General features: G+C 45.9%; 1 protein-coding gene across 4 annotated transcripts in view; it reads left to right on the plus strand.

Annotated features, from left to right (window-relative positions):
• LOC110990022 (axonemal central pair apparatus protein HYDIN-like) overlaps positions 1-15,193 on the plus strand; it is a 68,347-nt gene that overhangs the window by 20,569 nt on the left and 32,585 nt on the right. For 3 of the 4 annotated variants that reach the window (XM_087137627.1, XM_087137626.1, XM_087137630.1), the window contains exons 26-44: positions 159-332; positions 1,891-2,100; positions 2,676-2,897; positions 3,497-3,760; positions 4,357-4,541; positions 5,448-5,721; positions 6,829-7,023; positions 7,292-7,312; positions 7,604-7,750; positions 7,897-8,136; positions 8,457-8,637; positions 8,977-9,192; positions 9,659-9,823; positions 10,231-10,497; positions 11,201-11,502; positions 12,696-12,879; positions 13,341-13,485; positions 13,701-13,784; positions 14,672-14,932. In XM_087137627.1, coding sequence (XP_086993753.1) covers positions 159-332; positions 1,891-2,100; positions 2,676-2,897; positions 3,497-3,760; positions 4,357-4,541; positions 5,448-5,721; positions 6,829-7,023; positions 7,292-7,312; positions 7,604-7,750; positions 7,897-8,136; positions 8,457-8,637; positions 8,977-9,192; positions 9,659-9,823; positions 10,231-10,497; positions 11,201-11,502; positions 12,696-12,879; positions 13,341-13,485; positions 13,701-13,784; positions 14,672-14,932 — 3,737 coding nt within the window. The remainder of the gene's footprint in view (positions 1-158; positions 333-1,890; positions 2,101-2,675; positions 2,898-3,496; positions 3,761-4,356; positions 4,542-5,447; positions 5,722-6,828; positions 7,024-7,291; positions 7,313-7,603; positions 7,751-7,896; positions 8,137-8,456; positions 8,638-8,976; positions 9,193-9,658; positions 9,824-10,230; positions 10,498-11,200; positions 11,503-12,695; positions 12,880-13,340; positions 13,486-13,700; positions 13,785-14,671; positions 14,933-15,193) is intronic. The other variant, XM_087137629.1, reaches the window with a different exon arrangement.

Consider the following 15,193-nt stretch of genomic DNA (forward strand, 5'->3'; position numbering starts at 1 on the left):
ATGTATTTATATTTCTACAAATACTGCCAAAACATCCATTTTAAATTAAATAGACAGCAAATAGTGGTTTGCCACGATGATCAGCTCTTGGTTTTTTTCAAGCAGTCTGTAAGCTTTGCAAAGCTCTGACAATGCTGGCTCGAATCATTTGCGATCAGATCCTAAGCGTGGTGGACATGTCTTCTGTGGCCGTGGAGGAGCAGGCAGCCGAGGACAGGCAGAGCGTGGGCAGCCGGGCCTCCCTGCGCCCCACTAGCGCCATGAGGAGGCGCCAGGCCAAGCTGGCCTACTTCCAGACCATCACCGAGCCCACGGTGGTCGGCATCGAAGAGGTCAGTCAGTCCTGTAAACTGTGCCATTGTGAAAGGCAGAGTCATTTGAGAGTAAAACACGCCATGTTATGTTGTGCCAGTTCAAACATTTTCAGTGTGTGTGAGTTGTTAGACAGCCGCTTTGATGTTGCCGACTTTAGCATGAATATATTATTGATTCATTCTGAGCACACACTCTATTACCGAACTCGCTAACTCAACTTCATTTCAGACGGTACACTCAGTAAGCGTTTTCAGACAGTACAGTTAGTAAGCGTTTTCAGACGGTGCAGTTAGTAAGCGTTTTCAGACGGTGCAGTTAGTAAGCGTTTTCAGACGGTACAGTTAGTAAGCGTTTTCAGACGGTACAGTCAGTAAGCGTTTTCAGACGGTGCAGTTAGTAAGCGTTTTCAGACGGTGCAGTTAGTAAGCGTTTTCAGACAGTACAGTTAGTAAGCGTTTTCAGACAGTACAGTTAGTAAGCGTTTTCAGACAGTACAGTTAGTAAGCGTTTTCAGACAGTACAGTTAGTAAGCGTTTTCAGACAGTACAGTTAGTAAGCGTTTTCAGACGGTACAGTTAGTAAGCGTTTTCAGACAGTACAGTTAGTAAGCGTTTTCAGACAGTACAGTTAGTAAGCGTTTTCAGACAGTACAGTTAGTAAGCGTTTTCAGACGGTGCAGTTAGTAAGCGTTTTCAGACAGTACAGTTAGTAAGCGTTTTCAGACAGTACAGTTAGTAAGCGTTTTCAGACAGTACAGTCAGTAAGCGTTTTCAGACGGTGCAGTTAGTAAGCGTTTTCAGACGGTGCAGTTAGTAAGCGTTTTCAGACAGTACAGTCAGTAAGCGTTTTCAGACAGTACAGTTAGTAAGCGTTTTCAGACAGTACAGTCAGTAAGCGTTTTCAGACGGTACAGTCAGTAAGCGTTTTCAGACGGTACAGTCAGTAAGCGTTTTCAGACAGTACAGTCAGTAAGCGTTTTCAGACAGTGCAGTCAGTAAGCGTTTTCAGACGGTACACTCAGTAAGCGTTTTCAGACAGTACAGTTAGTAAGCGTTTTCAGACGGTGCAGTTAGTAAGCGTTTTCAGACGGTGCAGTTAGTAAGCGTTTTCAGACGGTGCAGTTAGTAAGCGTTTTCAGACGGTGCAGTTAGTAAGCGTTTTCAGACGGTGCAGTTAGTAAGCGTTTTCAGACAGTACAGTCAGTAAGCGTTTTCAGACAGTACATCTAGTAAGCGTGGCATTTTAATCTGTGAAGACTCTGTCTAAGACGATTTCATGCAGCCTTTTCATGATAGCCATGTCCCATTTGTCCATACAGTTAAGTTTGCAAATGGCTTGAAGACCATGTACTCATTTTCAACAGAATGTGCACAAACCTCATTGGATGTTTGTATTAGAGGAATGTGTTTGAACACGACGCATGCACGGTGGAGAGGGTGCCAGGCAGTATGTTACTGCCTTTTTTCTTTGCTGATGGCATAAATATCACCTACCCTCTTTTGCAAATTTGTAGAGACACTGCATGCCATTCTGCTGTGTTTCAAGCACCTCATGATTCGAGTTTTTGTAATCAAGGTATTCGACATCCTGCCATTGTACGGCACGCTGATGCCTGGCGAGTCAGACACCATCACCTTCACCTTCTACGGCCACGCCGACATCGGGAGCGAAGCCAAGGCGCTGTGCCACGTGGAGGGGGGCCCCTGTTATGAGCTGGCACTGAAGGGCGAGGCGTCCATCGTGCAGTACAGCTTCGACACCAAGCACATTGACTACGGCAAACGGGTACGCTGTCGGCAATCGCGAATCATGTTGTAGTTTGTGCTGTCTGTCCGCTAGAACAAGAAGAAAACGAACATGTGCCAAATCTAAACAGCATCCATTCACGGTCATTCATCCTTTTGCTCCTTGCACTTTAGAAACTGGGATGATATGACACAAGTAATGATCTCACCAACCAGCTCCTTAGATTGATGAATATGCATAGTGTGCTTATTTAAATGGTAGCTTGTGATATGAGTATGTTCTAGAACTTCACCTTTCATTAAGTATGGTATCAAAAGACTTTAATTAAAATTCTTCTATTTATTTGGAACCTAAAGTGTAATATGATTGGTTAGAACAGATTGATGATGAATAATGATAATGCATATGGCAATGAAACGATATAAAATGGAGTCCTTCTAATATAAGGAATTAGGAGTGTGAAAAATGGCGATTTGAAATTTTGTGGACTGTGGCAAATTGGAATAGTTTACCTATTCTAAATAGGCATTTTTTGCATGCATAGCTGTGTCGGGCCTTATGGAAAATACCCATATATAGGACACGATCATGTTTTCCCCCAACTTTTGGCACAGATGTATGACCAGGTGGCCGAGGCGGAGATTGTCCTGCGCAACACGGGCAAGGTGGGCTTCGACTTCCAGGCGGTCCACATGGACCCCAGTGCCGCCCGGCGCCCTGTCCCTGGCCTGCCAGTCATGATCCCCCACACCGGCCACATCGAGGCCTACCAGGAACAGACCCTGCTGGTCAAGTTTCTGCCGGGCGTGCCGGAGAAATTCCACAAGAGCTTTGATGTGAGTTGCATTGCTCTGCCTGTGTTGAAAACGGCGATCTCAAACTTTGTGCTGGAAATTCCTCAACCAGTCCATCAATCGAAATTCAGTGAAGATTTAAGGTTTTCTTCTGTAGCTTAATAGCACTAACCATCTTGAGTGTTTGACTGTACATGTCACTGTCTTGAATTCATTGTTATTAATAGATTTGTGGAATTCTGGACCGGCCTATCCTTTTGACCCGTTAGTCCTAAATGGAAGTTGAATTTGATGTAAAAAAGGAGCCACTCACCAAAAGCATGTTTATGCGAAAAACTGAGACACACGAATGCGTCCTCTCTAACATAGGCAGTAAGAGACGTCAACGGCAAGTTAAAATTTTGAGTAAACACTATTCACCCACACAAGTCTTTGATGCAACTTAGCGTAAACATTTTAAAGTTAAGAACTTTTTGGAAACAAGTTTTTGAAAATTGGGCTTGTTTGAAGTGGTCTTGAACTTCTTATTTATGGAGATTGTTTGGACAACTTGCTCTTGAGATCCGTGTGAATCTGAATCCCTACTCGTCTCAAATTTGCAATATTTCTATTGATTTTGTACCCATCCTTTGTACCTTCAGATCCAAGTGGCCCACTTTGAGCCCGATTCCATCAACCTCTGTGGGGAGGGCGTTTTCCCCCGCGTCTCCCTGGACCTGCCCCGCTTCGGCGACGAGGAGGGCCTCTACTCCACCCTCCTGAAGGAGGCCAAGGAGCACCTGGGCAGGGACAGCCGCAAGGAGGGCAAGCCAGTCGGTGGAGGAACCGGCTTGGTATCCCCCATGCCCTCTCCCACGCCCAGGGATCCCTCGCACGAGGACGCCAAGTCCATACTGTCCATGCAGGTAAAGGGACGATTGTCAGAGTTGGAAATGGAATACTTTAACTGGTGATGTTGACGTAGAAATCTGGAGCCTGTTTGTTTCATGCGGGTCCGGATCGTGATCGGTGATCCGCCGCTGGTTCACTGGCACCAGAACCCGCCTATTAACTGGATGGAGCAAACCAGCCTTGGGACCACTGTTCCAGATCCAGATCCGTGGGAAAGAAGCGGGCCTCTGTTCTCGTGCGAAGCGCCAGGGTAATGGGAGTCATGAAATCTACAAAAAGAAATCCTTCGTTGCAGAACCATACAGACTCACAAAGAGATCGTATCCTTGCATGGTGCTTCCGCAAGCTTTCCACCTTAGTTGTCTGTCGCCACGAATAGCTTGAAATCACATAATTAAAGCTGTTCATTCCTCGCTTGTGGCTTCTTGAAACTCCCCCAGAAACCCAGTTACTGTAACGGGAGAGATGAATTGTGGTAAAACTTCCTGCTTAAGGACACAAACATGTCAAATCCCCAGGCTGGCTGGATCACCTTAACATTTTACCACCTCGGCTTTATCGTGAAATTTAGAATCTTTTCTAAAAACTTGGTCGTTTTGGCCCTCCTCAGCACGACTTCCCGTCCGAGTTGGAACTCCAGATGGAAGTGGAACGCCTGGTGGTGAAGGAGTTTGCCGTGGACATGCAACAGAGCAACGTGTCCAACCACGAGGCGATAGTCACCACGGGGCCGTCCCGGCCCACCTACAGTAAGACGCCCAGGACCTCCCGAAGCAAAAAGAACACCAAACACAAGTAAGTCGAAACTATGTTCATGAGTTTGAGCAACACGGTTCTGTTTTGCACCTAACATTAGGTGTGCAGCTCAGTGATAGAAAGCCAATGGAGGGATCGTGGGCATGCTTTTTGATTTTGTTTTTGAGGTTATAAAGGCCAAATGTCAAAACGTGTTCTTCAACTTTTGAAAAAAAATTTGGCCTGTGTGAAGTTATGCCGTTGCGTAAAATTTGGTGACATCTGCTGCCAAGACAGATGGCCAATTTGAAAGTGTTCAACAATGTGGTCTTTATATATGTTAGTGTGACAGGGAAAACAAAGAAATAGATGAGTGAAGGTCCATATGGGTCATTCCGTGACATTTGGGCACAGTTTGTGACGGTGTCCCTTGTTACATCGGCAACTTTGATTGCCCTTTATTTTCACATTACAACAGATTAAGTCATTATTATTCGGCAAAGATGAAGCACACCACTACAATAACCTATTAAGATTTAGAGCAATGTCAATTTAGAATCCACATGTAGGGAAAAAAGATGTTTATTTCACTGATGTAACAAGGGACGCCGTCACAAACTGTGCCCAAACTTCGTGGAATGACCCATATGCAAATAATGCAAATAAGGGATTCCGTTCATTGTTAGTACTGAGCTGTTGGTGGCAGCAGACGCACTGGCTCTTTTTCACAGTGTTGAACTATGAACTCTGAACTATGTACTCATGCTCGGAACAACACACAAACATGCTCAGAACTGGGACGGACCAGTATGATTGCTGCCGTCAAGCGTCTCATAGTCTCCCATTGCTTTGTGAATTTCAAGAATGCTATAGAAGACAATTGTAGCCTTGCTTGTAGGTAACTTAAAACCAAAACGATCAGTGCTTTCGAATGAAAGTGGACTTGTTTGGTGGTTGTCCTGCCAGGGCCCGTCTACCAGACTACCTTTTGGATTTTGGCTACGTCGTCCTGGGCACGGTCCGCACCCACATAGTGCGCGCCACCAATACAGGCTTCTTCGCGGCCTCCTTCTCCGTGGACCGGACTGGCCTGTCCGGCACTGGCTTCAACGTGGAGCTAGACCGCGTCCGGCAGCTGCCAGGCTACCCCGAGCATGAGATGGTGGACTTCAGGGTCAGCTTTGACCCCCGGGGAGCAAACCTAGGCCTGGGTGATGTCCAAGCTGTCGTCCCCATCAATGTACGTAAACACATGCAGCACCCACTGTTGGCATTTTGGTATATGAAATCCAGGAAAATGAACATTATTAAGCTTGCATTAATCTGTTTGCATGCATAGTTAGATAACTAACGTTTCTGTTTTGTTGGAAATATACATTCATGTTGCTTGTAAGATCTCTGTGTGACTGTCCTTCATGTTGCTTGTAAGATCTCTGTGTGACTGTCCTTCATGTTGCTTGTAAGATCTCTGTGTGACTGTCCTTCATGTTGCTTGTAAGATCTCTGTGTGACTGTCCTTCATGTTGCTTGTAAGATCTCTGTGTGACTGTCTTGTTTCTTGGCCGAAACAAGTTTGCTCATCATTTCTGACCTGTCACAACATTCCGCTCAAAGTCAAAGTCATATTAAAGTCGAGGTCAAATTTTGGGTTTTTTAATATTTGTAAAGAGTATCCCATATCATATTTGATTGCAATTTTATTTCAAATCCTATTTTATTTTGCAGGATCACATATTTAAGAATGCCATTTTCTCAGTAGTGTTATTCGTGCCTGGTCTGAAATGTTGAAACAATGTCAGGAACAAAGACGCGAAGCTGCCAGAATAATGTCACATTGTCACCTTATACTTCTACCCAAGTTTTTCATGTACGTTCCATTGGAAAGCTCTCTTTCTGCTGAATTAAAAAATATCCATATCTCAATTTTTGAAGATTCCGACTTTTGGCTCATTTTGTGGTGACAGGTCACATTTAAGGATTGTGGATATAGTCCTTTCAGTAATGGTTTTAATCTGAACTAAAAGATGCCATAGGTAACTGTAGACTCATGTGGGATTATTTGGAAGGAAGTGGCATTTGTAGAAAATGTTCACAGGCTGTGAACTTAAAACTAATTCCTCATTTTTGTGGGGAAATTAACCAAATAATGTGCAGTTGTTAGTAATTATTCAGTTTGCTGCATGCGGCTAAATAACGATCTTGTTTGTGTAAACTGCTTAGATTCTCGGGCTTAAACTGAAATAAATCGTCTTCAGACTAAATTGCCGAAAAAAACGTTTCAAAGAAAGATAATTGAAGTGTGATAGGCTTTGTAAAAGGTTCTCTTTGTCTTTCGTTTTTTCCTCAGGTTGTGAACGGTCCCTGCGTATTCCTGCGACTGCGCGCCAGCGTGACCATGCCCGACATGCTGATCTCCACTGATGCGCTGGACTTTGGCCCCGTCCAGTGTGGTCAGTGCAAGGTCATCACGGTCCAGCTGCACAACAACCAGCACGTCAAGTGCGAGTGGACGTCCCTGCCCACTGACAAAGAGAGGAAACTTGTGAGTGACTGGCTGACGTAGCTCCTTGTTTCTCCATCAACTTCATCATTTCTTCTTCTCTTTTAAAGACTCTCATTCATGGACTACAACATTAAATCTTTCCTCAGGATTAAAACTAAAACCATTATTGAGTGAAAGATATCATTATCATTGATGACCATTCATGACCATGTCTATTGCCACTCTTAGGCAAAGGTGCGACTTTTTGTGCCCATTCAATTGAAAATCTCGGCATTTTGTTGTTTTTTTTCTGCTGGACTGTCTGCAGGAAATGATGAGGATCCTCAAGGTAGCATTTATGGAGTGATGTTTGGCACTCGAGTTTTTGTTTGTACTAAATTTATTTTGTTACTAACAGATGGTATGCCCATGTGCTTGATAACTTTTTTTAGGGGAGGGAGGTATTAAGGATATGATATGGATTGTTGTGATAAACTTGAGGTTAAATTTATGTGAACAAAAACTGATTTCCCCCAACTTTTGCAATACTCACCTGTGTGTGTGCTCCTAACACTTGCAGCCAAAACACGGAGCAATCTTTAATCTGATATCGCAGGAATTGTGCTGTTGTTCCTCTTAGATTGACAAGCACATGCCGATGCACCTGCGGCGTAAGCTCCGCCCAGAGAAGGCACGCCCCCGCAACTTCGAGATGATGCCCCCCTTGGGCATGCTGCTGCCCGGCCAGAGGGTCAACGTGCAGGTCAAGTTCATGCCCACCGAAGAGGTACACCTCTCTGCAACAGTCCAGAGGACACTTCCTCATTTATCTAGTAGAGATGTTCACTTTATGCCATTTTATGCCAATTTGACGTTCCCACTTGTGTCTGATCACGATCCTCGTCTCCCTCCCCCCTTCCACCCATCGTACAGAAAGTCTACGCTGATCGCATCGTCGTCCGCCTGAGTCAGAGCAGCCAGCGCCTGACCCTGCTGGCCCACGGCACCGGCCTGGAGCCCCGCATGGATTTCAGCCAGACCCTGCTGGAGTTTGACCCCATCCTGCCCCACAGCGTGGGCGACGAGGTGGACGTTGTCGTCAAGAACCCGTGCTCCTTCCCCATCGAGTTCTACTCTCTGGAGTTTGACGACCAGTACCTGGATGAAGAGAAGGTACGATCAGTGCAGATAGGGTTTTGGAACTCTTCGCTTGCCAATTCTTAGAAAATATAACCAGATTTACTGTCTCTCTATCTACGGTTGTGAATATAAGCAGATGGAAAGAAATCTTTTTTCGTAATATTACGTTCACTTCTGTTTCCAAATTTCCAACAGTAGCTGCGTTAATATGCTGTTGAGCGTTCAGTGTTGTTTGTATGTGGACTGCAGTGCTTTGAGAACGTCCGACTGGTGATCATAAATACCCTGAATAGAAGGCCGAGGATGTGATATTGTGTACACGGAGTCTTTGTTTTTTGTGTCTTTTTGCCTAGATGTTGCGTACCGTCAAGGACTATGACGAACACGGCACCATTCTCCTCCCGCCCCGTGTCCCGGGGGACAAGCTGCCCCCAGAGCTGCTGGAGCACTATGAGGAGTTGAGGAAAGCGGTGGAGGAAGAGGAGAAGGCCAAAGCCGAGGCTGCCGCTGCAGCGGCACAGGACGCCACCCAAGGTAGGAATGCCGTCGGTCAAATGCCATCTTTGGGTGACGTTTCAGTTCCTCGTGGTCTTCCGTATTAATTGCCAAGGATTTACCGTGGAACCGAAGGAGAATTAATCCAAACTCTGGGCTCTTACTAGACAGTCTGATGTTTCTTCAACCAAAATTTTGGCTGCATTAGGACAAAAGATCTCACCACGGAGGACTGAACACTTGAAACTGAAGGTTTGTTGGTAACTGGAAACCACATCTATGCATGATTTCATAAGAGTCATCTGAAGGGCATTCTGTTAAATGCTAGCGAGGATTACATTTAAAGATCTCTAATTCGGGGAGTTTTCTTGTGTTCAGGTGACGAAGCAGCCGCGGGTGAGGAGGGGGTGGGCGGAGCCACCGAGGATGAGCCAGGCAACCAGGGGAGCTCCCTCCCCGTCCCCGCCACCAAGGGGCAAGCCGCCTCCCCCACCGCCAGCCAAGAGGGGGACAGGAAGGGTGACAAACAAGCCCCCGAGGGTGGGGACGAGACCGATAGGCTGCCACTGCCTAAGGACCAGGACGGACCCCAAGGTTTGTGGGTCAAAAGTCTTCAACCTTCCCCACTATGTTTCTTACTAAAAACTAGCGTCAGATGCTTGAAGCTTGGACCTGAGGGAACCGAATATTGAACTACGAAGACAAAAGAAGATAAACTCAGATTCCTTTTGTTCATCTTTGTGCATATTTTCAGAGATGTCCTCAAAATAACTGCGGGAGCTTGTATTCTGTGGAGGCGTAATTTCTCAATTTTTTTTCTGGATTTCAGGGTTTTGACAAAGATTACAAGTTTTAAAATGCTATCATTCATGTGCTGTTATTTATTTTGTACTTTAAACCCAAAAGTCCAAGTGCAAGATTCACATTATCACCACTGCGGAGAAAATGCATGCGTTAGCTATTAAAAGTCCCTAAAAGTCACAATGTTTCATCGGTCACAAACCCACTGATGGATGTGTCTTCATCGATCCTTTTCATTTTGACTTCGCTGTCCCCGCAGACAAGAAGGACGCAGCCAGCAGCGTCGGAGTGGGAGAGCTCCTGGAGATCACCCCCATCTCGGCGGCCATCGCCAGGCACCTGGGCATCGACCTGTCGCCCGAGGGCAAGGCGGCCATGAGGCGCCGGGGAGTAGCCATCGTGGTCCATGGCGCCCCCATGTCAGGTATGTTTAACCCAACACTGAGCAGAGATGTCTTTAAAAGCATACATTGCTCATAGAATGCGTAACATCAAGAGGATATTTTGAATTTCTACTTTTTTAAAACTGAAATGCACTTTGAACGAATGGTCTTATTCAGTCTTTTGGAAAAGTTTACTCTTACATTAATGCATAAAGCACATTAGTGTCTTGGATTATCGTCATCAGTGCGTCAGAGTTTGTGAGAGCTTCGTTTTGAATTTCCCATTACTTTCACAGTTTTCTTCTAAAAAATGTCTTAAAGCATGTGCCAGCCTTACTTTTTTTCACAAGTGTTTTTGAAATGGTCTTTAATGTGAAGAATTGGTCACAGCAGTTACAAAATCTGTGCCCGTTTTTAAGAATCAAGTAATAACTGATTGGGCCAACAGGGAAGACGTCGACCGCCATCACCCTGGCAAAGTACTACGAGGCCGCCCTTCTGACCGTGGACGGTGTGGTTCTGGAAGCCATCTCCAACGGCAACACCCCGGCCGGCCTGCGGGCCCGGGAGCTGTGCGCCCAGGCGGCCAGGGCCCAGCTGGCCAAAGAAGGGGACGGTGTTGAGACGGCCGGAGGGGCCGGGGGCACCGGCGGGGCTGGGGGACTCAGCGTGGAGGCCGTGACTGCCCATTCCCAGGGACTCGGTGCTGGCTCAGGTAAGAAAAACTGTAATCCTGATGCACAGTTGACTCCTTGTGATAACCAGGGTGCAGGGACTAGTTAGATTATCATTAGTGTTGTTATTGTTTATTTTAAAACATTTAAACTTTGCGGCCCAAAGGCCGAATTACATTTGAATCTACAAAATACAAATTTAAAAAAATACATCAATATAATGATATTATTACAACATTACTTCAAAGTGCATCAAATATGTTATTACATTAATCCCAATATTATTTCATTTAATGGTACAGTTACAAAAGAAGGCATAAAAATGGGGAAAATTACATTAATTTATTGGTAGACTACAAAAACTACCAACCCTACATGACATTTACAATGAGCACCAAAAAAAAAGATTATGACCAGAACCTTGTTTTAAAGAACGCGAGAGCCCTGGGCCTTCCGAATTTGATCTTTATGACAGAGAGCCCTGGGCCTTTTGATCTTTATGACAGTATTTATAAGTAAGAGTGCTCCTCATATCAAGAAGGGGCTGTACATAACGTGCTGGTGTGATGGGTAATGCACTTGCCTCTAACCACGGTGTCCTGGGTTTGATTCCCGGTGCAGGAGACACCGAGTAGAGTTGTTGACTAAACTAGAGCAGCTGTAAACTGTTTATGGAGAGGTAATAAACGTTTCAATTCGTGGACCTTATATTCCTTCTCTCCTTCGGAACCGACATCTCTCTAGGGTCGGTCAGCATGGCCGGCGGTGGTGCCCACTCGGTCATCAGCAACCGCAAGACCAGCACCATCTCGGGCCACAAGCCCACGGGCGGCGAGGCGGGCCCGGCTGCGGACAAGCCCGACAGGAAGGACAAGAAGGACAGGAAGCAGGAAGACAATGCCACCCAGCTGTCAGGCAGCCCCCCGCCGGCCGCCCCCATCTCCCGGCGGCTGAGTGTCAGCGCCAGCGTGGCCGGAGAGGAAGGGCTGATGAGCTGCCTGCTCCCCGAGGACCTGCTGGTGGAGATGCTAGCCGAGAGGCTGCAGGTAAGACAATTTCCTGAAGGCCAACAGAGCACACTATTCAAAATGTTCAGACCTTTTCCTCACCATTAGCTTTTATTTCTGAGCTAACACCTTGTCTTAACCACTTGCTGCCAGGGAGCCCGGTTTCGGAGATGTTGGCTTTATACGCATAGCTGGGGTGCCCGAAATCGGACAAAGGGAACTGGGCCTTGTAACAAAAGACTGTACTCTGAACAAAAGACCGGGCTGCTGGGAATTTCCAACTTTTTTTCAGTTGTCAATAGCATTGTTTTGAATGATTATACCACTGTTTGTGGCTTTCAGCGTGAGCGGATTTCCACCAGGGACAAAATCGCTCCAGTGATGAACGATACAATACCGCTGTACGTTAATCTGGCTGTATTGAAAAGATGCCATCAGCACACTGGGCCAGTTTCAGGAATAAAAGAAAATAACATAACACTGCACAATCTGGCCCCTCTTTACAAGGCGGCAGGCTTAGCTGAAATACTCGGGCGTTAATAGATGTTGTCTGTCAGATTAGAGTAGCCACCATTCGTGTGGGTGTGAGCGTCCAGTAAATGAAGTTCTGAATTTTTAAAGAATTTTGAAAACGGAAAAATCTTGAAAATCCCCCGGGTATACATCATGCAACTTCAAATTAAACCCTGCAGCATATGGTCCCTTTGAGTTAAACTTGACTGAGAGAGGGCTCAATTTTCTCAGCAGTGGAGGCTCCTTTGGTCGGAAATGAACTTGGCTGGTCCACAAACAGACTAGGCAATGCATCACTACCAACAAAATGAACTCTCCCTACCAATATGGATCTTTTCAACCAACGAGGGGGTGCTTCTGCTCGAGGGGGATCTGAATTCTTACCCTGTTTTTTTTTTTTCATCCAGATAATGCCCATTTTCACCAGTGTGCCAAACTGAGAGATGCATCAAAGCCAAGAGCTCAGTTTGCTTTTTCTAATTCAAACTGAAACAAAATAAGTAAAAGAGAATGGCTTGGAGACTCGATTTGTGGGATGTATGTATGCAGGTTAAAACTAAGACAACTTTGTTGCTGCGGAACTTTGTTCCTACTGGGAACATCTGATGGCATTGTTCTCGTGTCTGCAAATTTCGATCTACAACGCATTCGTAGATATTTATTTTGAAATAAACTCTTCAACCAGTATTGAAATTTTTCCGTTTTTTACTACCCTTCAGCTCAACGACTGCCACCGCGGCATCGTCTTTGACGGCCTGGAGACTATGTTCAGTCCCAATCACACCGCCACTGCCAATGCCCTCCTGAAGGCCTTTAACAATCGGAAATACATCTACTTTGTCACCTTGAAGCTGGAGCAGTCGGTCTTCCAGGCCAGGGAGAAACGGTTGCAGGAAGAGAAAGGTCGGTGTTAAGCTGAAAACTCGCCCTCAATCGGAAGTATTTTATTGGAAAGGCTCAGCTCATAACAGTGGAATTTGTGAATTTGTATGTAAGGCATCTGTAAGAGTTACTGCTGTAGTCATGTCCATCACGAGTTCCTTAAAGTCTTGAGCCTGAGCTGGACCAAGAGAGGGCGCAATTTTCTTAGCAACGCAGGCCCCTTAGGAGTTGCACCTCGCCGGTGTAACAAACAACTAGGAAATGCACACGTTACTTTCGCATCGCTACCCAAAAAAAATGAGCACTCGTGACCAACATGGCTCTTTTCAACCGACGAGGGAGCGCTTCTGCTCGAGGGGGATAGCAAGCCCAACACAAGTCATCCAGTCACTAGTCCAGCCACAAGTCATTTCAAATGAACCAGGTTGTGCCCTTGTACAAAAGTTTGAGGGTGTAACCTGACCGCCGTTACATTTTTACAGAGCGTCTGGAGAAAGAACGTGAAGAGGAAGAGAAGCTACGACTGGAGGAGATGTCGGAAGATGAATACGACAACCTGACTGAGGAGGAGAAAGCCGACGTGGACCGCAAGCGTCTCAAGGCCAAGAAGGAACGGCTCCTCAAAAAGTAAGCCCTCTCCCCAAAAACCTCCCGCACTGACACTTTGATAGGTACCCAAAATCTCAAGGGTGAACACAATTGCATTAACCCTAACAGTCCTCAGTCCTCCAACAGGTGAAGGATTGAGGAGTGTTAGGGTTGATTGATTGCTAGGTTTGTGCATATCTGAACTTTGAATGGAAATCTGAATTATACTTTGCTTTTGAAATTTTCTTTTACAGGGAGATGGAGGAGCGACTTGAGAGGGAACGAAAGGAGCGGGAACTAGCCGCTCTCTTGGAGGAGAAGAAAGTCGAAGATGATAAGTAGGTTTTTTTTTTTAAGTTAAACCCTTTTAGACAAATTCAGCAACGTTCTGCAAGACATTTCTGATGGTCCTTATTAGTGGCGGAAAGCATTTTGCTTGGTTTGGTCAGGGAGCCTGTTACAGAACATATTAGACAAATTCAGCAACGTTCTGCAAGACATTTCTGATGGTCCTTATTAGTGGCGGAAAGCATTTTGCTTGGTTTGGTCAGGGAGCCTGTTACAGAACATATCTTCCATGCAGTAGTTGTCACAGTGCTTTATACCGCCATCAGCGGGGGCCACCACAAGTGGCCAGAGACGACGTCACCATGGTCACTGCATTTGTCTATAAACTGAGATAGGACTGCAGAATTGGTTACTGAAATTGACTGACTGACTGACTGACGGCTGACTGACTGACTGACTGACTGACGACTGACTGACTGACTGACTGACTGATTGACTGACTGACTGACTGACTGACGACTGACTGACTGACTGACAAACAACTGACTGACTGACTGAAGACTGACTGACTGACTGACAACTGACTGACTGATTATAATAAGTACATCTGGCCAAAAATGAAGAGCAAACAAATATGGAGAGATAAGCGGGATGAGCACTGAACATAAAGTGAATGAGTTACGTAATGCCATGTAAGTCAAAATGTAATGGATAAAATTATTTGTGTCAGCAGGACATTAAATGAGAAAGCCTTCCTTTTTTTTCGGTACAATAATGCTTAATGTCACTGGATTTGATATGTCAAGAGAGTCCATAAACGTTCTCCTGCGTGGGAGATAAATAAGGGATGCAGTCATATATGACGTGAAAATGTGAGCTTAGCATTTACTGAGCCGAAGATTCTCACAAGTTTCTGCACCTGTTTTTTTTTACCCAGGAAAGGGAAGAAGAAAGGAGCCAAGGGCCAGGAGAAGGACGCCAAGGGAGCCCCGCTAAAGAAGTCCCAGGAAGGGGGCGGCAAGACGGGCCCCACGGCCAGCCAGGCCGGCATGAAGAAACCGGCGGGGGACACCCAGGGGAGGCATGACCAGCCGGCTCCGCCCTCAGAGCACGGCCTGAAGGCAGGGCCCTCCTCGGTCATGGAGCGGCCCGAGTCACATGGCACGGCTGGCAGCGAGTCTCAGGATGATGGCGGGAAGTGAGTACAAAACCTCAAGGGGGGTTCGACAGCTCAGAAACCAAGCAACGAAAGTGAGAATTGGCTAAATGGGAAAAAAACCTTGCTAAGCAGAAATGGGCTACCAGCCAAAAACCGCATTATGTGTGTTGTGTCTGGCAGGTTCCCTGCTGATATTTTCTCAGCTTAAAAATGTACCATTGAAAGCATTAAAAGCAAAGTTCTTGGGGGTGACATGATTCAGATAGATATCGTAACAGAAATTGTCTTGTGTCCTCACAG

Source organism: Acanthaster planci, linkage group LG06 (assembly GCF_054643075.1).
Source record: "Acanthaster planci isolate LZ-2023a linkage group LG06, COTS_SCS, whole genome shotgun sequence".
Taxonomy (NCBI): Eukaryota; Metazoa; Echinodermata; class Asteroidea; order Valvatida; family Acanthasteridae; genus Acanthaster; species Acanthaster planci.